Source organism: Mus pahari, chromosome 13, assembly GCF_900095145.1.
Source record: "Mus pahari chromosome 13, PAHARI_EIJ_v1.1, whole genome shotgun sequence".
Classification (NCBI taxonomy): domain Eukaryota; kingdom Metazoa; phylum Chordata; class Mammalia; order Rodentia; family Muridae; genus Mus; species Mus pahari.
In genome coordinates, this window is record NC_034602.1 from 75,448,713 (window position 1) to 75,474,572 (window position 25,860).

The window sequence follows — 25,860 nt, forward strand, 5'->3', positions numbered from 1 at the left end:
TGCTATAGTTACCCATGTCTACAAAAAAAAAAAAAAAAAAAAAAAAAAAAAAAAAAAGAATCCTTAATATGTAAGTTCTTAGTGTTTCCAAAGATTCTCCATGAAGTAAAACATTTGGAAATAGGACTCTTAGTAGTTTACTAGAAAATATATACATTAGATGGGGAATGATTAATGTCTTACTAGTGGAAGTACCATTGAAGACCTCTTTGTCTATTAGAGGGCTCACTTACAGCCTAAGCTTACTGGTTTACTTATTCAAAAATGACTCAATTTATGCCTTTTAACTGAATGAGGGCTCTAATTTGATTTAGAAGCAAATAACTTTTTATAATTCAATGGGGAGCACTGTAGGAATATTAAATTATGTGATACAAGACTCTGAAATAAAAAAATAAGAGAAAGTTCAGCAAATGTAGCAGAATGAGAGGATTCTCTACTGTGAAAATCTTCCCATGGCATCATGTATATTGTGACTTCCCTATTTAATACTCTAATGAACCTCAGTTTAATCTACTATATTACTGTCATTGCATATATCAGTGAATTTCATGAAAGAAAATAAGAAAATAGTGAATGCTAAGAATTTAAAAATTTTACTAAACCAAACGTACCCTTTAAGTCAAGGAACACCAATACTTATAAAAATCATATACTTTAATTATTTTACTTTAACTGTTCAAATTTAAATTATAAAACCTACAATTATTTCTTAGACCCATAGATTCAATGTTAGCAATATTATAAAATCATTTATGGGAGAAAATGTTACATTTTACTATCTATCTAAAAAATACACACACACACTGCTTCCTTTGAACTGTCGAAGAATGATTTTATTTTTTCAGGTAGCTTGTGGGTAGATTATCAGGTTTATATTTTTACTAGGTTTGACAAATAATGCATGCTAGGGGCACAAATTCTTATTGAGGACAAACATTTAAGATGCATCTAGTCTTACTGCAACTTGATATACCAAGGTTGGTTGATATCTATGGGGGTGGGGTCTCCTCTTTTGTGAGAAGGGGAGGAGGAGTTCATGGGGTGGGCAGGTAAGAGAGAGGGACTGAAGAAGGGGAAGGGAAAGCTGTCATCAGGATGTAAAATAAATAAATCATTTAATAGAAAGATTTAAAAAATAAGTACACATTTATTACACTTGTGCTCTTTTACTATATGCCAGCTTATATCTAATAGAATAAAACCAAAACATTAGAAAATGGATATGGGGCTGGAGAGATGGCTCAGTGGTTAGGAGCACTGACTGCTCTTCTGAAGGTCCTGAGTTCAAATCCCAGCAACCACATGGTGGCTCACAACCATCCGTAATGGTATCTGACTCCCTCTTCTGGTGTGTCTGAAGACAGCTACAGTGTACTTAGATATAATAAAATAAATCTTTAAAAAAAAAGAAAATGGATATGATTCCAAGTCTCTGGTGACAGTTGTATTTTCAGTCAAAAAGTTTAATTGCTTTTAAAAGCTATTTTCAACTCTATGATAGTTAGAAAACGTAAACTCTTTTTTTTTTAATGACTTCTAAAAATTATATTCAGGGGAGAGGAGATGTATAATGTTGGTTATGTGGGCCGAAGGACCTCAGTGTGTTCTCAAGCACCCATGTAAAGCTGGGTGTGGGGGCATGGCATGGAATCCCGGCACTAGAGAGACAGGCCCGTCAGTTTAGTCAATCTGTATTTCTAGGGCTCAGAAAGAAATCACAGAATACCACAGAGGAAGACTCTGGACATTGAAATCTGTCCACTATACACCATCTGAACACACACTTAAAAAAACTATGTTCAACATGTTTAAACATGCAGATGCACATATGTATCAACCTGTCAGAGCTAAAACCAAGATTGATAAAGCTAAGTCAAATTTATTGATTCTTCCATGAAAACAAAAATTATGATATAAAAAGATAGAGATTTATTCAATATACTGACTTACGTGACTATTATAAGATTCAGTTAATTGAGGTACAATAATTTCAGTGTGTCCCTTGGTGCCCATTGTTCCAGAATCTAAGAGAGGCCGTAGATTTGCTAAACAGCGACTATTTGGAGACAAAATATGTAAAGAAAAAACCAAAACAAAGCAAAACACAAAAGTGATCAGTAACAGTAAATAAAGGACAGGTTACTACTATCTACTTAATATTAAACACGCTGATCATTTTTGTATGTAGTGTAGCAAACAGAACATGACCCACGTAACAGTTTTTTTTCTTTAGCCCTATCACATATATATAAAATTTGTTTCCAACCTAGTAATTTCTGTTTCTTCCTACTTAATACCTGGATTAAAATCTCATGTTTTTTTTTTTTTTTTTAATTTCTATTTCCTCCTTAAATTAATTACATTATTCTTTCTTCACTTACTTTCTATTTATTATTTGATTACTTATTGCCTGTAAGTTCTGCCATGCCATATCTTCTCAAATGGCAGCATTAACTAACTATCATTAGTCATGTTTTATCCACTTTAGTATCTTAAGATTTTATGTGTGTGTGCACCACCCCTCCAACATATATACACACAAAAAGAAATAATTTTTTTTCGTCTGCTCAAAATTTGTTTCTCTTTCATGTCTCAACTGATAAACCTCTGATATATGCTCTGGCATCCTGACATTGCAGTCATACAATGATTCATTCAATGACTGATTTCATAAATCACATTGAATGAAATCAGATGATTGACATTGATAATAAATGATCTTTGGATGAAAAATTTAGTGAAGAACCAAACATCAAGTAAACATTTATATTATTAAAAATAAGTGCCACAATGAAAAAGTATTAAGAAAAGCAGATTTAGGAGTGAATGTCTGTTTTAAGGAAGATATTTAGGCTGAACATCAAAGATGAAGAAATACATTAAAGGAAAGAATGGGGAATATAAACATTTGGGAATGATAAGTTTGGAGGAAGGGGAAAAACAACTTCCAGAAGCCTCAAACTGATTTAGCTCCTAAAGTAAAGAAGCATTTGAACACCCTAAAGAAGGCTTATATAGCTACACTAAGGAAAAACAGGGAACACTGGCCACATTTAAAGTAGGAACAGTGGATAGGTGGTAGGTATTTCATTAAAAATAAACAACAAAAACAAAAACAAAAAATAAACCCAAAAACCAAAAAAACCATTTAGGCTGCTTTACCAATTGTAAATTTTTCTAAGAAATAATGGGAAATCGTCAGTATGCTTAAATTTGAGTAGTTCTATTAGAATGACATAAAAATAATTAGGTAATTTGGTAATTTTTCAAAAAGCGAGAGTAAAAACCAAAAATAAAAGTAGTTCTTTATGCACTTAAATTTCAAGAACATACCTGTCTACATATCTCCTGGCTTCCACATTATCTAGAGCTGTAATAATGATATCTTGCTTAGTGTAAAATTCATCACTGTATATACTCTCAGTGGCTGGACAAACTTTGTTCAGGTGTGCATCTATTTTTAATTGAGGATTTATTTTCAGAGTTGCTTCAGCAGCAGTATAGCTTTTAGGTTTCTAAACAAGTAACAAATAAAAAGAGAAGAAATAAATGTTAAACAGAAAAGATGAACTATGACCGAATTTACAAATTCTAATCATTTGGAATATATGAGGTGACAGCAAAGTAATGAAGTTAGCTCAAATAATTCACATATTAACACAATCTAATCATCCTTCATTGTATAGCAAAATGCTTTAGAGATTTTAAAGTAGTTTTACAAAAGTCTTTAAAAAATGTTTATTCTTATTTTTTCATTAAAGGCTTATCTACCACATGTCATTGAATCTTATATCATTGAGGTGCTAGGAAGGTCTTCATAGCATCCTTTGAATTTGTCTGTCTCTTCTATTAGGCTAACATGTTTTACTTTTTACTATAAGAACAAAGTCAGAAACTTAGAAGTCAGGAAATTAATAAATAGGTCTTAGTGTTCATCTCCAGATACTACACAGTGAATCATTTTAATAAGACATGTGAATTCACAGGGAATGCTGTTGCATCCTTTGTAGTTATGTGTGAAGCTATCAGGTTAACTATGACAGTTAGTGTAGCCACTTTTTGTTCATAACATGCTTACGTTTCATTTCCTAAAATAGACAATGAGTTGACAATACAAGAGTAAAATTTAAACTAAAGGCACGTGATTTTGATTAACATATTCTTTCTTTTCTGGTTTTTTGAGACAGAGTTTCTCTGTGTAGCCCAGGCTGCCCTAGAACTCACTCTGTAGACCAGGCTGGCCTTGAACTCAGAAACCCGCCTGCCTCTGCCTCCCAAGTGCTGGAATTAAAGGCATGTGCCACCATGCCCAGCTTCTGTTTGTCACTACACAGTTTTACCATGTAACTATGACTCGCTGTGTAGAATAGGCTGGGCTGGAACTCAAGAGATCCACCTTTGAATGCACTGCCTGTTTCTTTTCCCGATTTAAATATTTTTGGTTTTGATGACTAAATAGTCTTTTACAGTAAAAGGGGATATAAATATTGGTACAGTAATTTTAAATACTAAACCTTACCTGTTTTATAGCAAAATAATAATAATAAAAAAAAAGTAGTGTTAAAATTTGTGCTTTGCTGCCGGGCGTGGTGGCGCCTTTAATCCCAGCACTTGGGAGGCAGAGGCAGGTGGATTTCTGAGTTCGAGGCCAGCCTGGTCTACAAAGTGACTTCCAGGACAGCAAGGGCTATACAGAGAAACCCTGTCTCGAAAAACAAACAAACAAACAAACAAAAATTGTGCTTTGTTAAAAACCTGGAATCAGAGAATTTGTTTATGGAAACAAATTTCTATGATTACAAAATAAAAAGCACTACTTATGTATCATGATTCAAATAACAACATCCAAAAATCAATTTTAGTGTACATGAAAGATCATTATTTTCTTCATTTTGTTCTTTCCAAAGAATCTTTATTCTTTCTCTTAAGAAACTAACAAAGAACAGGATTACCCAGCAACTAATATTTGTTTATGATAAGAAAACAGTGACAAACCTGTATGTGATGAGGACGAAACAGGAACTGTCTGTTTAAGTTGGATTTTTCTATCAAGTCAGGATCTGTAACTGTTACCTTATAACAGGAGAACAAAACAAATGAATCTGTTTTGCATTTCTTACTCTGACAGGAACAGCACTCTCAAAGCATTTTTGCTAGTAATAGCCATTTTAAAAAACTCCAAATGTTACCAGTAATATGCTATCATTGTTTTTTTGTTTTGTTTTGTTTTGTTTTGTTTTGTTTTTCCGAGATAGGGTTTCTCTGTAGAGCCCTGGCTGTCCTGGAACTCACTCTGTAGACGAGGCTGGCCTCGAACTCAGAAATCCACCTGCCTCTGCCTCCCAAGTGCTGGGATTAAAGGCGTGCACCATCACTGCCTGGCATATGCTATCATTGTTAAATTTATTAATTTCAACTAATATTTAGTGTATGAGCATAGAAAACACCACAAGTGATTTAAACTCATTTGAAAATTCCTTTAAAAATTCTTTATTTGGAGACTAAAACTATCCCTATCATCTTTTATACCTACAAAATGAATTACTCACAGAGGAGCTATCTCTTCTAAATTTATGACATTCATTCTTTTAAAAATGATTTATTATTTCCTAACTATTGTGTATGTGTATGGAGGAATATGTGCCCATAGCATGAATGTGGAACTCAAACAACAAGTCCCTTGTCTCATTCCATGGATGGATTCTGGGGATCAAACTAAATCAGGTTTAATGGCAAGTGCCTTTACCTGATAAGCCATCTTGCTAGCCCAATATTTATTCTTAATATGAAGTAATTTGAGAAGAATGTTGTCATGTTTCAATTTGAGAGGAGCTCCAACTAAGGCTGAATTTATAAACTACTAGGCAGTTGAGTATTTTTATATAGCCAACTAGCTATCATAGATAGTTGATTTATAAGCCTAAAATACTTGCCCTTTAGGAATGTATAGATCCTATTTCTGGAAGGTGAAAAAAGAAAACAAACAGGTAAACTAATCTGCAGAATTGAAAACCCCTGTGCTATTAAGCTAGAACTGAAAAGATTGGCCTTGGCATAGTACTGTTCAGTACAGGTTCCAGTTTCAGGTGTTGACTCGTGTTTACACTCATTTTCTTTTAGTAATTTTCCTTGTGTATGTGTCTACATTTTTGTGGAATTGTCTGTCTGTCTGTCTCTCTCTCTCTCTCTTCCCTCCTCCCCCCTCCTCTTCCCCCTCTCCCTCTCTGGGTGCTGGTTAACAGTCTTACTTTCTGGTAAGTGTCTTCCCTTTCTACCTAAAGTTTTAGACATTAAAAATAGAGAAAAAAATTGTATCTAGTGTTTAATTCAAGGTTTCATTTTTTTCTCCCCTTGATTCTAGGTACCTGGGGAATTTCTCTTTACATCTTGGGTGTACCTATGAATACTTACAGTTTTGTTACAATTCTCTGTGTTCAGAATGACAGAAGCCTGCCCACATTACAGGTTTTATTTTGCTATGTGATACCAGTAGGTTTCTTTACTTCAGCTCATCCTGACCTTTACCTACTAAAAGCACTGTCCTTCTATACAGTTAAAGCACTCAGGTAATCCCAAGTTTAGAGTAAAGAAGCAATTTTGAACAAGAAAAATCCAAGTAACTTTTAAGCTACTAGACTCATAGTTTGTGAAGCACAGTTTAGAAATGCCAAGCATGGATATGTGTACCTACCTACAGCTATAATAATGATAAATCCCTTTTAAAACTATATCAATAAGCTACAATGTGTATTACCATATTCATTTTAGTTATTTATGCAGTGTCACTGTTAGTTACTGTCTTAGTCAGGGTTTCTATTCCTGGACAAAACATCATGACCAAGAAGCAAGTTGGGGAGGAAAGGGTTTATTTGGCTTATACTTCCATACTGCTGTTCATCACCAAGGAAGTCAGGACTGAACTCAAGCAGGTCAGGAAGCAGGAGCTGATGCAAAGGCCATGGAGGGATGTTTTTTACTGGCTTGCTTGCTCAGCCTGCTCTCTTATAGAACCCAAGACTACCAGCCCAGTGATGGCACCACCCACAAGGGGACCTCCCTCTTGATCACTAATTGAGAAAATGGCTTACAGCTGGATCTCATGGAGGCATTTCCCCAACTGAAGCTCCTTTCTCTGTGATAACTCCAGCTTGTATCAAGTTGACACAAAACTAGCCAATACAGTTACCAAGGTAAATATATGAAATTACTAATGAAAGTTTTTAATCTTAAAGGTAAAATACCACTAATAAAAGTTATTTTAAATATGACATAATTTTGCAATAACTCAGGGTGAAGAATTTTAATTGCATACCAAAGAATGTGTTATTCTCACTGTATGAAACTCACCATTTAAATTATGAGCACTGCAGCTTTTTAATGTCATTCCTCATGTTAATATTTAAGAATGAATAATATAACAAAAGAATAACATGGTTTTCAGTCTGTAAGGTATGATAATAAAAATTCCTTTCAAATTAAATATTGACGGTAACTACAAAAAGACAGACTGGACTTATTTCAGGAAATTACAGTTAAGAACCAAGATACAGAGAATTTGGGACTAAATACTGACCAGAGACAATTAAAATCTTCTAATTTTCAGTTTAATGGCCTACCAAGTAAAACAAGCTAGTATAGTTAAAAACAGTTCAAAAATGGGCAACAGGAGAAATATAAACGTTTAAGTCTCAAGTGACTTCTATCTTACCATTCCTTTCTCTCTGCCTGTACCAACACCAAGTAATGCAAAATTTTTTAACATTTCACAGCCTATGGCGCCACATCCTACCTATTGAAGAAAGAGTACAAATGTCAGACAAGACTATAATTTTTAATGAATAAAGAATTTCATTCTCATTTTCTTCAAATGCTAGAACACTAAATACAATTTAAAAAAATGATTTATGATTCACTTGTGGTGGACTTTACTTTTTTACAAGTTTCATGCCTTTTAAGTGTCTCAATTAAAGAAAAATAACAGTATAAAACAAATAAGAAAACTATGGTATTTATAACTTCTTTAAACAAAAAAATTTGAAGATTCCTAACAAAAGCTAAATGCAGAACTTACTTCTTACAAAGCAAAGAAAACAATAACAAAAGAAAAAGAAAAAAGCAAAAAACAAAAACATAAGAACAACACGAGCCCAGAACTAGGTAACATGAAAGTCTTTACTTTTAGACATTTGTCAGTCTCTCTGAAAGACAGAGGTATGTTTAAGACAAGTCTACAAAGAATTTTAAGTAAAACAGATATTTGAAACTTGATTATAATCTATCTATAGGAAAAAAAATTCTCAGCAGTAATTGCTAATCTTTAAGATATTACTTTACAAAAATGATTACTGCCTAGCAGTGGTGGCGCTCGCCTTTAATCCCAGCACTTGGGAGGCAGAGACAGGCAGAGTTGTCAGTTTGAGGACGGCCTGGTCTACAGAGTGAGTTCCAGGATAGCCAGGACTACACAGAGAAACCCTGTCTTGAAAAACAAAAACAAAAACAAAAAAATTATGATTACTAGAAGTAGTATTTTTAAGACTAGCCAACAACATTTATGCTCTTGTAAAAAATTTCTCTCAAAATAAACTAAGATATTTTAAAAAAGAGAATACTTTTACTCATCTTTTAATGTAGTGATTTCAAAAAACGTATTTTTAAAGTACTTCTAGAAAATCATTTAATGTTGAAAGCTGTTACATTCATGTTTTATTTTGAAATGAATAAATTCTTCAGATCCTAAATTGACTAACTTTTATGTAGAAGGCCCAGGCAGTAAATATACTAAGCTCTGGAGACTGTATGATTTATCAGTTACTCATTTACATCAAGTTGACTTTAAAAATTAACTTGACATTCAACAACATTTTGAACATATTACTTATTCACATCCTCATTCACACTTACTAAGAAGATATTCAAATTTTGTAGCTTCTGACACAATGTATTTCCAATGCAGGCACGTAAGGCATCATATCTATCTCCTCTGAAAAAACATTTACCAAGAAAATAGAAAGATATAAGAATACACTTCATTATTGTCAGTAACAATTTAATATTGTACTTTAATACAGAATATACTTCTGAGCTTCTGAAGGATTAATGGACAGACAGAAGGATGATCCCATCCCAGGAAGGACAGCGTGTGATGTTATCACTCTGTACCCAACTATATATAATTTAAATTTATCAATAGTTTATTTCTGTACTTTTCCATTTTGTGCTTTTTGATAATTTACATGCAACTAAAATCTCAGAAAGTTAAACTGCAGATAAAGAGGGACTATTGTATTCAGAAAAAAATTATAAAGGTCATAATATTTCAAAAAGTTCTCAGAGGAACCTACAGAAGGGATTTGGAATTATTAATTCATTTAAACTGAAGGTAGAACTCTGGGTTACGTGGTTTTCTTAGATAATGAAATCTCTAAAGTTTTGACTGATTTTGAAAAAGATTTATGGCCTCAAATGGAAAGTGATTCATTAAAAAAAAAAAAAAAAAATCATGTGCAAGGCAGTGGTGGCGCACGCCTTTAATCCCAGCACTTGGGAGGCAGAGGCACGCGGATTTCTGAGTTCAAGGTCAACCTGGTCTACATAGTGAGTTCCAGGACAGCCAGGGCTATACAGAGAAACTTTGTCTCAAAAAACAAAACAAAACAAAACAAACAAACAAAAAATCATGTATAGCAATCGTATCCATTAATATTATGGCATTTGAATGCTAATCACTCTCATGCATATAATCCAAAATTCTGGATCACTACATATAAAGTGGTAAAGAGATATAGTACTATTACAATATTTAACCACTAGGCAAAGAAGTAACAAGCCAAGAAGTAAAATGTCAGTAGGAAAGACACCTAAGAGAGGCATGCTTACACAAAATTGCTCAATCTTTGCTTCTGAAAGACATACTAAGAAAAATAATCCAAGTTTCAGCTTTACCGTGGGAGAAACTCTTCGTGCCCAGGATTGCCTAGGGATTCCACAGTATCTGCTGCTTCAAGGTACAACTGAAGACAAGATTAAAAACTTTAAGTCACTAAAAAAACCCTGCAGCTTTTCTCTTATAATCATGGGAAGATAATAAAAATGGCAATTCAACGTAAAGTATTAGAAAAATCATGGTTACAACGTATATTCTTAAAACTGTGAAACCTAAAAGGACTGTTAAAAGGTATGTAATTTAATTCATATCACCTATCAATCCTAAGGATTTTTTTTTTAATTTTTAGAGGAAATTTTAACTCAAAATCCGTTCATAACTACAGAAAAACTTGGAGTTCCCATTCAATTTTAGTTACATTTGAATAAACAGTATGATTAGCTTGAGAAAAAAGTATAGAGTGTACTTCCTACTGGAGATATTTTATGTCATCTTTTACCTCATATATAATTATAAAAGACAAGATCCAGGAAGACAGCTTCAACAGTTTTAGGTCCGAAAAGAATTTCTTTAACTCAGAAATAATTAACGAACCCACTCTTATTTGTCTTAGTCAGGGTTTCTAGTCCTGCACAAAACATCATGACCAAGAAGCAAACTGGGGAGGAAAGGGTTTATTCAGCTTACACTTCCCACATTACTGTTCATCACCAAAGGAAGTCAGGACTGGAACTCAAGCAGGTCAGGAAGCAGGAGCTGATGCAGAGGCCATAGAGGGATGTTCTTTACTGGCTTGCTCAGCCTGCTCTCTTAAAGAACCCAAGATTATCAGTCCAGAGATGGTCCCACCCACAAGGGGTCTTCCCACCCTTGATCACTAATTGAGAAAATGCCTTACAGCTGGATCTCATGGAGGCATTTTCTCAACTGAAGCTCCTTTTTCTGTGATAACTCCAGCTTGTGTCAGGTTGACACAAAACCAGCCAGTTCATGCATATTTTCAATTAAGTAACTTGCTTTAAATTTGAACAAAATCAGATGATAATATTGTAATATTACTATATTAATAACAGAATTTATGCTTCACATGATTTCAATAGTTAAAACTATGCCAACTTCCACCAATTTGTAACCTATTTTAAGTAACTTAGCAGAAAAATGGCATTGTATGGGTGCTGTATTATATTCAAAATCAACTCAAACAGAAAGGACTTAAGCAATATGTGCAGACTTCCTACCACATATTTTTCTTCTTGTAATAGAATCAAATGTTTTTAATTCTTGTGATGCTTTTATCTTACACAGCTCTCAAATTTAGACCATTCCTATATTATCTTCAGGCAGTATCAGGAAAGAAACCTGAAAATTTGTGATGGCAAAATTTCTACAGAACAAGTTCAAGAGCCCTTAGAGCCCAAAAATGGTAACTAAGCCAAAAATACTAGAGAAAAATTGTACAACAGAAACATAGTGATATTTATAGTACATGTAAGGAAATACATCTGAGAAAGCAATTGGGTTATATCCCAACAGACAAAATATATGCTCCTGTTAGTTTCAATTAAAGAATTAAGTTTCTGAATTTTGATTACATAATTATTTGCCTTTTCTTTTATATTTAATATATAATTATATATAATACATAATAGTGTATATAATACTAAATATATTATAAAGATATATTTGTACCATGCTATGATTAACAACACATTCATTTTATGGAATACTTAACTTAAAATGTAAAGAAATAGGAAATACTGAACTAACCCATTGACACAAAGGAGAAAACTTGCCGGTCACAGCTTTTAAGACTTCTTGGCTAGCAACACCCCCAACTGCTGCAGCAAGTGGGGGTAAAAAGCCTTGGGCAGTCCACGAAAGCCAGTGCACAATGTCAGCATTCACTTCAGGCTAAAACACAAACCAGAGACAACAGTGAAACTAACAGTACTCACATACAGTACCTGTGACTTCAGGAACTAAGTTATCAATAACATGAGACCCTAACTTCCAATAAACAAACAAACCCAACCAAACTACCAAATTTCCTTCCTAAATAAAAATATCTTAATCTCATAATAAAATACCAATTTGCATGTTACCTTAAGCAGCTTTTTACTAGTCTCTGTTCAATTCTGCTTTTCTGACTGTAGTCTAGATTGCTATTTAGAGTATCTGGTGTCAGAGAGAAAAACAACTCAATGCCCTTTTTTTTGTTGGTTTGTTTTTTGTGGAGAAGGCCTTGACTGTCCTGGAAGGCACTGTGTAAACCAGGCTAGCCTCAAGATCAGAGATTTCTGTCTCCCTGGTACTAGACTAAAGGTGGGCACCACCACCCCCCGGCTTCCCTCTTATCCCCAACATCAAGTAAATTGCAAAATGACAAGCTTGAGGGAGGAAAATAAAGCTACTCTACTTGCAACTCCTCAGCAAGGAAGAAATACCAAGCGCCTTTCTGTTGCCTCTTTGTGGTTTCCTTCATTGTTATTTTTTGTAATGGTACCTCCCATTTCCTTGTCATATCGTGCTTTCTTTCTAGCCTTTCTCTATCACCTCTTACTACTTTATTTTCAATACTTCTACATCTTTACTCATTTACCCTAATTCCTACAGTATTTCTTGTCTACTAGTACTAAAAGTGTAATTCCTATTTACAACTGACTTTTTTTTTTTTTTTTTTTTAATTTTCTGTATCTGGTTTGTCCTTAAATTGTTACTGTCACTACTATGGTCACTCCTTGAGCAGCAGTGAGGATTAATAGTTCAATAAGAGAATTCCCACAAAGGTTATCATACAAAGCCAGGAAAAGATGTTATGTCCCGACAGGTGAACAAAGAATAATATATAAACCTGAGAAATATGGAACAGCAAGACAACCCAGTAACTGAACTCAAAGAACATAAAGTGGTACAAGAAGTAATGCAGATCAGAAATCAATGAAGTAGAAACCAAAATAATGAAACTAAGATTCTGTGAAAGGATAAAAGATTAACATATGTCAAAATAACCAAAAGGAAAACAGAAATCCAAATAACAGAAATCCAAATAATCCAAATAAATCCAAATAAAGGATACAAAAAACATCTAAATGGGACATACAATGAGCAAACAGAATGAAACAAAAGGGATAAGAGTCCTAACAAAGCAAAGTCTGGATCTGAGTTTTATTGATGGGTTCTACTAGATTTTTTAAAGAAACTATAACCCTGCCAAATTATAATCCACTCTGAAGAGCACAGAAGAAATATGAGGCATTAGTAAAAAAGCTTATGGCTGTGGATATAGCTCAGTGGTAGGTGCCTGCCTAGTATACATAAGGCCTGGGCAGGATCTAACTAAGCATTGCAACATTCTTCAATGTTTAGGGGGAAAATTATATATATATAAACTATGAGAAAAAAACCAATAAACTAAGTATAAGAGATTATTTATAAAGCATGTATTTGAATAAGACTTATAAAAAAACTATAAACTATAGAGCTCCCAATAATTAAAAAATAAGCAAAGATTTGAAAAGTCACCTTACCCAAAGAAATGTACAAATGTTATATAGGCACATAAAATCATAGGCTCAGATTAGCTATAACTTTAGTGAAATGCAGCTCAAATCCATGTGATACACACAAATAATAATGTAGTTACAATCGGAAAGGAAATAGAGTTTTGAAGAGGTTGTTATAACTGAACCTGATACAGATCTTGTAAAAGTGCAAAACAGTCAAGCTGCTTTGAAGCCACACAGGTTGGTCATAGTGATGCACTCCTTTACTCTCAGCACCCCAGGAGGCTGAGAAAGGTGGGCCTCCGGAATTTGGAGCTGGCCTTCATATGTTGAGTTTTAGACCAGAGAGGGCTACTTAGTGAGAGCCTGTCTCAAAAAAGAGCCAATTTCTTGTACGTTAAACACCATATTTTACATCAATTATGTGAATTTTCAATGTATTTCTAAGTATTCTCACATTCTCAAAGAAAAATGAAAATATTTATCAATATAAAAATCGATGCATTTGTAGTTTTATCCATAAAACAATACTAACACTAATATAAAAATAAAAGCAGCAAATAATAGTTGTTAAATGACACATGGTATTATCAGTACTTTATGAAATAAAATTATTTAATGTTTACAACTTGTATGGTGAGTTCATCTAATTTTATAGATACATAAACTAAAGTAGGACAAAAGAGTTTATTAATGCCACAGAATCAGTAGGTAGCATAGGGAAGATCTAAATGTAGCAAAATATTAATATGTATTTGTTATAAACAAATACATAGCCAATCATAATTGTATTAACATTTACCTTCTCTTCCAAGGTTTCATTTATAGATACTGTTAGCTTCAACAGTTCATCTGAATCCTGCTGACATCTATAATTTGAAACAAAAATACAACTTCAATTTTTTTGAATTATCACCAAGGTTATATTCAAAATATAATTTGATGTGTTTTAATCTAACTTCAAAGTTTAATCTAACTTTTAAGTTTTTTCTTAAGCTTCAAAGTCTTAGCTATCTTATGACCACATTACGTCAAAATCATGGTCATCTAAGACAACATATGAGATTTAGATTTAAACATAAAAAGTAAGAAGCTTGCAATTTCTAAGTTAGGCTAGAAAACACCATCACAGATTGTCAGTTCACCAATTAGAAGAGGTTCTGATTTTAAAAACCTATAGATTTTAAAGTCTCTAAATATGAAAAATTACCATTCTTACAAATGGATCTTTCTACGTCCACTGATAATAAATCACCTTAAAGCTCGTATTTGTGCAGTTTAGCATATTTACCAGTAATGTAATAAAGTAACTAGTTATGTTAGTAATGTAATTCAAGGTTAATTTTATTTTTAACCTATAATTTTTGAGACATGGTTTTCATTAAAAAAAAAGGAGAGAGAAGAAAAAGCATTACTTTTAGAACAAAAGACATTACCTGATATTTGGCTTACGGTTGTAGTTCTCCTGAAACTGGTCCAAGGCAAGCATAGATACGTGAATCTCTAAAGGTGCCTATTTAAAAAAAAAAAAAAAAAAAAATTGGCCACTATTTGTTAAGTGCTATAGATTAGGATAAATGTTTTCCAACTTATTAGATGGAAATCAGAGGTTGAAGTTTATTTAATTTCACCCTCATAATAGAGTATAATATAATGATTACCATTAGAAAAGTTAACTGATTTGACATCAAGACAATAAAGGTATTTTAAGAAACATTTTCCAAATAACTAGTGTTTACTAGGTTATTCATATTCTGCACTCAGAAGCAGGTGGATCTCAGATTTCAAAGTCTGTCTGGGCTATGTAGACACCTGTCTTAAAAATCTAAAACCAAATCCAAAACCAGAACCACTCCAAAAATCATTTATAAAAAAAAAAAACAACAACTGTTTTTTTTTTTTTTTAAATTAGTGTTTATAAACTTGGAAACTGTTCATTTCTTATCATAATATATTTACTGTTAAGTTATCTTATCTAGTAATGTAAAGCAGAGCATAATAGCTTCAGGGTGTATCTTCCTGTACATAAAACTCTGTGGCCAGTGAAATGGCCTACCACCAAGCCTGATGACCTCTGATAGAGGTCAACCTCTGATCTCCAATCAGATACTGCATTATCTCCTTGCTGCTCACCCACTACCTCCCCTGCACAGAAACAAATGTCCAACAGAACTGCATAGTTGAGAAAAATCTTACAGTAATGCCCCATCTATGTATTACTAAAATTACTTAATTATCAGAACTAGCGAATCTCCAAAGTACAACTTCATTCTACTCTAACATTTTGTGGCATGAAGTCTCACTTTAAATCCTTCAATTTGAACTTTAAATATTGAGGTAAGAGTAGAACCTTTAGAAATAATGATTAACCCATTTTAAGTTTTGAATCATTTACCAAATCCCACCCATCACTCCATTGTCCCTTTCAAGCCTGCAAAGTAAATATTTACCTCAGGTTTGCTAAAATCTGCAATAAGGCACCTTGGATGTTTTATCTGGCTCTCCAGGGGTTCCTAAGAGAAAAAGAAATTATTTCACTGTACATTGAGTGATTATTTTGCAAAACATTTAGGGCACTGGAAGCAATAGATCTTTCTCTAAGGCTGAAAATGGATGCGATTGGATTGTTGTACTGCTATAGTTAATCTCGTAATGTAGTTAAAATGCTCTGTAATATCTAATTACTATACTAAAAACTACTTGTACTACAGTTACTTCAAAAAAAATTAGTGAAAACTATCTTTATAATCCCAAACTTTGTCCTAATGTAAAAGCTACCATGTATTCTGATATCACTAAATAACTGAGGCTAGTTATGCCTGCTAAGTCTTGGGTAGATATTTCAAGCTATATATAAAATCTGCATGAGTATAAAGTAAGAATAGAAAGGCAAAGAAAAGAAAAATTTGAAAAGTAACAGTTCCCCAAACATCACCACACAAGAAATTATTTGATGCACAAAATGATTTAATTAAAACTTAGGGTGGGGAAAGAGAGAGTATACAGAAGCAGATCTCACTAGCTGTCCTATTTTAATTGGCTTAACAAATGTGAACAAAGCCTTGAAGACTAGTTGTTTTTTTTTTTTGTTGTTGTTTTTTTAAATGAAAAACACAAAAACAATGAAGTTAAAACCTTGAGATCTTGAAAATTCACTATAGCCAGTAGCAACATCAGGAAAAGCCCAACAACTAAAGACATGTTATAGATATCACACTGAGAAGCAGCCTGTGAATTTAAATAAGACTCATTAGTTCTAAGAAAATAGCAATCTCTACACTCTATTAATCAGCATGTTTTCCTTTCAATACCAATAGTCAATGTGAATTACACTACATTTCTTTTTTTTTTTTTTTTTTAAAGATTTATTTATTTATTATATGTAAGTACACTGTAGCTGTCTTCAGACACTCCAGAAGAGGGCGTCAGATCTTGTTATGGATGGTTATGAGCCACCATGTGGTTGCTGGGATTTGAACTCCGGACCTTCCGAAGAGCAGTCGGGTGCTCTTACCCACTGAGCAATCTCACCAGCCCTACACTACATTTCAAACATAGTAGTTAAAATGCAGATTAAAATTGTAGTAACATGAATTAACAAATAATTAAGCAATAAAGTGTAACAGTTCTTGCTGCATAAAATGAAAACATTTTAATCTTTTTCTTGCACAGTAAAAAGTATGATAAATTCTTTCATTATTTAGGAGGACATAATTCCTTTGAAGTATAATCACAATCATACACATGAGATATTCTAGTTATTAAACTGTATAAGCTTATATTTGCCTAACCTTTGCAGTACAGAGGACTGCATCAACTAAGGATGTGTGTAAGCTATAGCTCTACGTCTGTATGTTATTTTTATAGTATCAGTTTGCCCCTGGTTGATTTAATTTTATTCAAATTGGTTATAAATTTTTAAAAAAGTTTATTCTTTATGGTAACTTGATATTGAGCATTTTATTCCTTTTGGTTATTCTTTCTCTGTTTCTTTCTTCGTTTTTTTCATTCATTCATTCATTCATAAAATAAAAACCTTTTTAGGCAGAAAAGATACTTACAAAGCAGAATGTTTTAGGAGTCTTCACCTGCACAGCTATGCCTCCATGTAAATATGGGTCCAGTTCTGTAGTATCACCAATGCTGAAGGAAAATGGTGATATGACTGCAAGAAAAAAGTGAACATTACACACAGGTACAATCACAAAGATATAACTCTCCATTTATAAAAGTAAGATTCTAAAACAGCTTTTTTTGTTGTAGGGGGTTGGGAATCTGTTGGTAACTATACCATGTATTTCTTCCAATGTGAGCTTTGGGACTTAAAAAATAATTCAGGAAAACCAGTGCATAAAGTAAGAAATGAGAGGTACTTACAACAGAATATTAAAATATGTTATATAACCTATGTACCATGTTAATACTAATATTATTGGTACATGAAAAGATAAACGGATGGTCCATCCTTTTGTCTCAGCTCCAAACTTTGTAACCCCTTCCATGGGAGTTTTGTTTCCAATTCTAAGAAGGGGTGAAGTGTCCACATTTTGGTCTCTAGAGAAAGTACCCAAGGAGCTGAAGGGGGCTGCAATCCTATAGGTGGAACAACAATATGAACTAACCAGCACCCTCAGAGCTCGTGTCTCTAGCTGCATATGTAGCAGAAGATGGCCTAGTCGGCCATCATTGGGAAGAGAGTCCCCTTGGTCTTGCAAACTTTATATGCTCCAGTACAGGGGAACACCAGGGCCAAGAAGGGGGAGTGGGTGGGTAGGGGAGCAGGTGGGGGAGGGTATAGGGCACTTTGGGGATAGCATTTAAAATGTAAATGAAATAAATACCTAATAAAAATTGGAAAAAAAAAAGATGAAAGGAATAAAATACATCTCTGAAAAATACATTCAAGTACACAAAGACAAGTCATTTTATTTGATGAAATTGCAAAAGGCTACAACGAATGTATAGGTACTTTCTGTGTAAGACAGCATAAAGAACTGGTATATAATAAACCCGTAATGGGTGGCTTACTGAGGAGGAATAGTGAGGATATGTAAAAAACTTTTCACTGTCAATCTACTTTGTTACTGAACCATTTAATAATTAAAAACTTAATTAAACAGTAAGTTCTACTAATCACCAAATAAATTACAATACTGATAAATATATAAGTGAATACTTAATAGTCATACATTAAATAGAAAAAAGGAAGCAGACACCAAGCTAATTTGATATTTGGAAAGGGGAGAAATCTAAAGTGGGATTCAATCACAACCCTATTTAAATGCACATGTAGACATATCTATATTAATTGTATAAGACATAAATATAAATATACTGTTTTAGAATTAACATGTTTTACTTTAGTTATTTAATTTTTTTCATAGAACAAAACTATCTTAAGGCAGGAAGCATCAAGTATTAAATGTTTGATTTAAGCAACTTTTACCCCAAAGTAATCTTTTTTCCTAAAAAATGTGGGTTTTAAAGTAAAAGACTTCATTTGTTGCTGTCAGGAAATTTCTTACTATACAGGTAGCTCTAAGCACCTCATCTTATCACCACACTCTAACACTAAATGGTAACCAATGTAAACAAATATAATTCCAAATTATCAAGTTAGTCAACTTTCCCCAAACAAATACAAATTCTTTAACATTATGGTCTGAACCTCTATTTAAGACAAATGTACTCAAACATCAAACTAAAAAGCGTTTGCATACCAAAAAGCACAGTCAGCAGGGGGAGTAACCAGCCAGAATAGAAGTTAGTAATGTGCCAGCTGTATTTCAAAACTGCTAATATTGAGAATAATTTCAACAACACAAAAACAAATATATAAAGCTGCTACTCTATCAATAGGTCAATGAACTTATAGTGTTCTAAAGAAAAAAACTGGCATACATATTTTTAAATGTGCTCAATATCTTTAGTGATCAGGAAAATGCAAATTAAAACATATTTATAAAAATCAAACAAACCAAACAAAAATGACAAATGCTGGTGAGGATGTGGAGAAAAAGGACCCTTACTGCGGGTGAGTATGTTAACTGGGGCAACCACAACTGACTGTACTTTTCAAGTGCCCAAAGATACAAGTGAGTCATCACTGTCCTTCAACTATGTAAACATGCCACAAAGTTAGGTTGCAAACTGTATAGTACTTTATATTTTAAACACAACTACAGGTAAAATACCAATTATATAGATTAATAATGATATGAATTATTTCAAATTGGCCAGACTACACATTCACGATCATCTTTCCACTTTAAAAATGGGTATTCTCTCAAAGCTATGACTTTAGCACCCTCTATCCCCTTGAGTAATAATATGGAAGTCCTCTAAAAGCAAGGTAAAGAGGGGAAAAAACAAAGACTCCAAACTTGCCTGCTTAAATATTCAATTCAGTGAACACAACATAGATTTGACAAACATCTCCATTCACTATTTCACTGCCATTTCATTCACACCTGAATTATCATCATATATATTCTCCAAAACCTACACAACTTCTTACAGCTCTAAAGGAGGTTGCTCAAGCAGGAATCTTTGTTCACCTACAATTTTTCATAACTGTCTTCTTACTTGTGTAAAGATTTGAAATTTCAACTTGTACTTTCTCATAGTGTATTTCTATACTTTACTTTCTTCCTTGTAGAATTACCACTGTTCAATATGTCCTCCCTTGAATACACTGATTTAAAGCTCAGAGATGTGAATCAAGTCAATCTGAGGCAATATGTTCAAAACACTGAATGAAGTGTATGTTTATAAATGGGCTAAATAACTAAAAGTAAATTAATAAAACATGTAAACTTACCAGTTATCTGTTGTACAGATCCATTTAAGCCTGTCATTCCATGAATTTCTCGAAATGTAAGGAACTGTCCTGTCTCAAGCTTGTGAGGATGACTTTCAAGGCAAGTGACAATACCTGGATTAGCCTAAAAATTAGAATAGGTTATTGAACACCAAGGTTTTTTTTTTTCACACCAAGTTTTTATATTGTTATTTTTTACAAGTTTTTACAAATACTCATCTATGAATACTAAAATTAGTATTCCTATACTCTAAAACTGTATTAAAATGATCATACTTGCGTTATGTCTGAAATGAAAATTTCTTTTGGTTCTTCTCCTGTTGTATCTGAAACTTCAAATTCATCACCAAAATCACAAAATAGCCTGGACCAAATTCCATGTACATCTGTACTAATGAACTGAAAAGACAAAAATAAATTTATGTGAATAGAAAAAAACACACTTCAGTTATCTTACATCAACTCGTGACAACTTCATTTAGAATTAAGTATATTCCCTGAAATGTAATGTGGTATTTGGTGAGTGGGTTTCTGACACAATGAAATTAAAAATACCTTCAATGTATCACCATTACATACTCTTGTTATTTCAATAACAAAATTTCTGGCTTGGTCATAAATTTTAAGTTCAATACATAAGAAACAATTATCCTAGTTTAGTTGCCTAGGAATGAGTAGTTATTATTTTACAGAAACAGAAATGAGTATACACTCACCAAAAGCACTAGTTAGTGGAAATTAGAAGAGGACGTTAAGCTGGGAGTAGTCTACAGAAAGAAGGCCACAGACGTCAAAGTGCAAACCAAGCCAAGAAACGTACACATGAGATTCTTTAATGCAGTAACAAATAATATATTAAAAAATAATCTTATAATAATAGCAGGCTCCATCCCAAGATTCTGTAAAGAAATTATGTTTTTATTCTTAAAGCTCTTTCTATAGGCATCACAAACCTATACAGCTCTGAAGAAAAACAGTCACATAATTTGCATCATAATGGATTCACTTAAAGTGTGAATCATTAAGAAAGGTTGTACATTCTCAGAAGGAAAATTCAAACCTTCTTCCTGATATAAAGAATCTAGCCAATAATATATGAATATATGCAAATAAAAGTATCAGTGGGACAGTATAATATGTACAAAAGAGAACAAGAAAGAGTAAGTATTAGATCATGAGAAAGGACTAAATGCAGGCAGTAGACAAAGTTATAAAAGACAAAACAAAGCTCATTATTCCATTAAACTGCCTTGGATATTGTTTTAGGTGGTGGAGAACACCTTACATCGTCAGAAGGTAAAATCCAACATGGAACTTTATAACTTTAGAATGACTGTTTTATGTAGACGAGTTAGAATGACTACTCTGTGTAGACTGAGATTTACATACCTGAGCCTTCTTAATTTGGGTGTGTTGTGTGTGTATTTGTAAATTGTTTCTTTGTTATAATTTTTTGGTTAGGGTCTCACTACCTAACTTGGAACTTGATGTGTAGGAACTTGTAGCCTAGGTTGGCCTTGAAACACACAGGTGTGTCTACTTGTCTTGCTTCTGCCTCCTTAGTGCACCACTATGCCTGCCTATTTACAAGTCTTTAAAGATAAAAAGTTTATTTAAAAAAAAAATCATCTTAGTGTGACTATACACAGAAAGCTCTTTATGTATCTTAGTGAAAAGCTATAAACTGGAATATGAAAAATGTTCTTCCTTTAGTTAGCTGCATGTTAATATTATAATTATTAAATTATATATAATATTACCTTAATTGGAGGGCAATGAGAATGGCAAAAATTGTTGATCTTCTTTTGTAATGTCAGTTTTACTTCAGTCAATACTACACACTGTTAAGAATAAAATAAAGATCAGAAACTACACAATAACTTTTATAATGTACCTTCTCAATAAGAAACATATAAATTCAAATTCTACCAAAGAATCATAGTTACCTTCACAAAAGTTACTATCCTATATTGAATTCTGGCCTAGAATTAATTATATATAAGTACAAAATGGCAAAACCAAAATAAAAGAGAGCATATGCTCATATAAAATAAATTCCTTTACTCTAAAGGACTCACAATAAGAAGCAAACCTTAACACCCTATGTTGTTTTGTAGTCTCCCAGTAGACGGCTGGAGACTTATCTGTCACTGTCCTACAGTCACTAATCTAGCTAACAAAACATTACTTTCAGACAAGCTTCAAGAATGACAATTACAATTTTCAAAGACATTGGTAATAACTCTCTAATTTCTGCATTCAATAGATTTACAAAATAAACCTTTATTTACAATAATATTAGTAAAATCACAGTATTAAGATAGTAGATAATTTTCAGTACTTAATTTTTTATTAACACTGTGATACAAATAGGTGTGAAAACAAGATTTTGATATAATTAGTTTATACTGATAGAGGTCAAATAATTTCTTGAAAGCCATTTGCCTATCAAACATCAAAACCAATAGAATCTCAGTTCTATGCTTTCCTCAGTGCTTATATACAGAAGTTGAATAATAATTTACTTGACAGAACATTTTAAGGTGTGGGTTTTGTACTCTTATGAGGTATGCCAAGAATGTCCTGATCACTTTTCCTTTTTAAAGACTTGAGGCAAGAGCAGTATCTCCTTCATGATAAAAGACTTACTGCCAAACAGCAGGTTCTCTAGCTCAATGTTTCCCTTTAAAGTCACCCACTACCCAATACTCAAGGAAGCATCTACTAAGAACCTCTGTATTGCACTGGTTGGGAGAAGAGCAGAATTGGTGATAGTAAAAAAGGAACCTAAGATAATGCCCATGCCCTAAAACTTGAACATCATGTAAACTACATACATTAGTAAGCTGTGTTATATATCAGTATATGCATATACTATATACTGGCAAATCTAGACATTCTTTTACACTTTTCCCCACACTGACATATGTTTTTATGTGTAAAGACAGACAGACAGACACACACGTACTCATAAACGAAGTTTTCTTTTTGTACTTACTGAAGGAAGGGCATTTATGCTTGATTACATATGTTTAAGGTGGACAGTACTGCAGGGAGCATGGCCATGCACCTCTATGGTAAGCTGATTTCATTTAGATTGGTTATATACCTAGAAGTGTGCTAACTACATTGTACACATTAGTTTGTTTTTGTTTTTTTAATTAAAAAATTTCCTTTTTCAGTAGCTACTTGCCAGCATGACATTTTTTTTTTTTTAAATAATAGCTTTCTAGTTTGAGTGGGTAAGATTTTTGAAGTTTATTTTGTTATTTTTCATTGTATTACATAGTGGTAAGAAAGGACACAGTATTTTTTGAGACAGGGTCTCATGCAGTACAGAGTAGCCATGAATTTGGTGTGTTGCTAAAGATGACACTGAATTTCTGATCCTCCTGTCTCCATGATTAGAGTGGCAAGACTTTAGGCATGTCTCACATTTATCTGATGCTGGCAATTAAACTCAAAAGCTTTGTGTATGTTACATTAGTAATCTAGTGACTAAGCTACATTCCTAGTCCTCACTTCTGCAATTTTTGTGAATGTCTCAAGATTTATTTTTAATGTCCTAATATATGGTATACTTTAAGGACTGTTTCATGTGCTGAGGACAGATATTCTATACATGCTGCTCAGTATATTAGCTATAGTACTTCATTGCTGCATTTTTGTGTGGGAGAGAATTGAGAAACAGTATCATTATAGTTGGCCTTGAACTCAGGACTAACACAGCATGTTTTTAAGCTATGACAATCCTTCTTTCTTAGCCTCTCAAATACTGGGAGTGTGTGTCACAACCAGCTTGCTGTTTGTTGTGTCTGAAGATCTGTACAATGATGATATTGGAAGTTCTAACACTGTCCTGGATCCTACTTCTCCTTATATCTAATGCTTGTTGTCAGATACTGAATTGATTCCTGATTAATGACTTTCTGTTTTATAGTTTTGTTTTTACGTCTACTCTGTGTAAGAATACCCACTCCTGCTCACTTTTGGTTTACAGTAGCATGGAATCTCTTTTTGTGTACACACACACACACACACACACACACACACACACACACACACACGACATCAAGACAAGGACTTTGGGGGTTTCTTTCCTATTCTTTTTTTAAAATTTATTTACTTATTATATGTAAGTACACTGTAGCTGTCTTCAGACATCCCAGAAGAGGATGTCAGATCTCATTACAGATGGTTGTGAGCCACCATGTGGTTCCTGGGATTTGAACTCAGGACCTTCAGAAGAGCAGTCAGTGCTCTTGACTGCTGAGCCATCTCTACAGCTCTTCTTTCCTATTCTAAAAGGACTGCCCTACTGCCCTGACTCATGGCCTCTCAAACCTCACATTTCTGCTAGGCTGGCTGGGACAGCTAGGCTAGCTCTCAGAACCCACCTGCCATATTCCACCCCAGTGCTGGCTAAGCCATGACCTGCTTTTATCCGAGTGCTAGGGACTTGAATTCAGGCCCTCATGCTTGCAGAGAAAGCAAACTTATGCAAACTATCTTCCCAGCCTTGGAATACCTTTTTTCCATTTTTTTTTTTTCACTTTCAGTCTCTGTGTGCTCACTACTAATGGGAGTTTTAATAGATAGTACACCGCTGAATCTTGTTTTAGATTCAATCAACTTGCATCATCTAACTGGGGAATATAGTCCACTTACACTTAAAATTAATATAGATAATATAAGAATGTCCATCTTTCCTATTTGTTTTGAATATCATTTGAGTTTGCTTTTCTTCATGGGAATGAAAAAAAATGCTATTCCATTCCCTCTTGTTAAAGTTTGTGTTGAACAGTTTGCTGGCTGTTACATAAGGGCATCTTAAAATGTGAACTGCTCCTCTTAAAATGTAGCTTGGCTCTTCATTTTCCCTTTCTGTGTCTTCTTTCCAAGTGAGGTACTCTCATGTATATACAACAGTAGGTATGGTTCTTTTTCTTCTGGATGTGGACTCCCTTGAGCATCTTTTGGCAGGCTGGTCTAGGAGTAATCAATTCCTTCATTTTTTCCACTGTTATCATGAAAATGAAAATGTCCTTTTCATTTTGGAAGGATAAGCTCTCTCTCTCTATTTATATATCCATGTATATATAAAGCTAGCTGAATTACTATCTTCTGAAAAGGAATGATATTTTATTTCCTCTTGCCTTGCTTGTTAAGGTTTCTATTGAGCAAACTACTATAAGTCTAATGGAGAGACTACATATACTTGTAAATGAGAGAGGCAAGAGATCAGGAACTGAACAGTGGGCCTTGTACATGGCACTCCATCACTGTAAAACTGAGCCCTACGGCCACCTGCCTTCTGTTTCTGGTAATCTAACTACAACATGTCAGGGTCAGAATTTTGCAGGGTCATAATCCCCTTGACTCTGGGTCCCAAGATTACAGAGGCTTGCAGGTAGAGCTTCTTTGAATAGTTTTTTTTCTTTTCCTAGGCACCCCAAAAGAGAAATGTTTGTTTACTGCGTTGTCAATGATCTTCAAAGCTCTTTTCATTTCTTCCTCTTTTATTTCAAAATGCCTGCTTCTAAGCTTAGTCTCTCTCCCTTGATCTTATCTCCACCATTAGAAATTGTCAACTACAGCATTTTCAACAAATAGTGCTGACACAACTGGCAGTTAGCATGTAGAAGAAT

General features: G+C 33.5%; 1 protein-coding gene across 1 annotated transcript in view; it reads right to left on the minus strand.

Annotated features, from left to right (window-relative positions):
- Window positions 1–25,860, minus strand: part of Uba6 (ubiquitin like modifier activating enzyme 6) — a 64,279-nt gene that overhangs the window by 22,943 nt on the left and 15,476 nt on the right. The window contains exons 7-20 of the mRNA XM_021210284.2: window positions 21,973–22,053; window positions 20,489–20,611; window positions 20,213–20,336; window positions 17,454–17,557; window positions 15,843–15,905; window positions 14,829–14,905; window positions 14,195–14,261; window positions 11,657–11,800; window positions 9,949–10,016; window positions 8,908–8,986; window positions 7,712–7,792; window positions 4,999–5,076; window positions 3,337–3,518; window positions 1,954–2,059 (exon numbers count right to left, since the gene is read on the minus strand). Of these exons, the coding sequence (XP_021065943.1) occupies window positions 1,954–2,059; window positions 3,337–3,518; window positions 4,999–5,076; window positions 7,712–7,792; window positions 8,908–8,986; window positions 9,949–10,016; window positions 11,657–11,800; window positions 14,195–14,261; window positions 14,829–14,905; window positions 15,843–15,905; window positions 17,454–17,557; window positions 20,213–20,336; window positions 20,489–20,611; window positions 21,973–22,053 (1,377 nt within the window). The remainder of the gene's footprint in view (window positions 1–1,953; window positions 2,060–3,336; window positions 3,519–4,998; window positions 5,077–7,711; window positions 7,793–8,907; window positions 8,987–9,948; window positions 10,017–11,656; window positions 11,801–14,194; window positions 14,262–14,828; window positions 14,906–15,842; window positions 15,906–17,453; window positions 17,558–20,212; window positions 20,337–20,488; window positions 20,612–21,972; window positions 22,054–25,860) is intronic.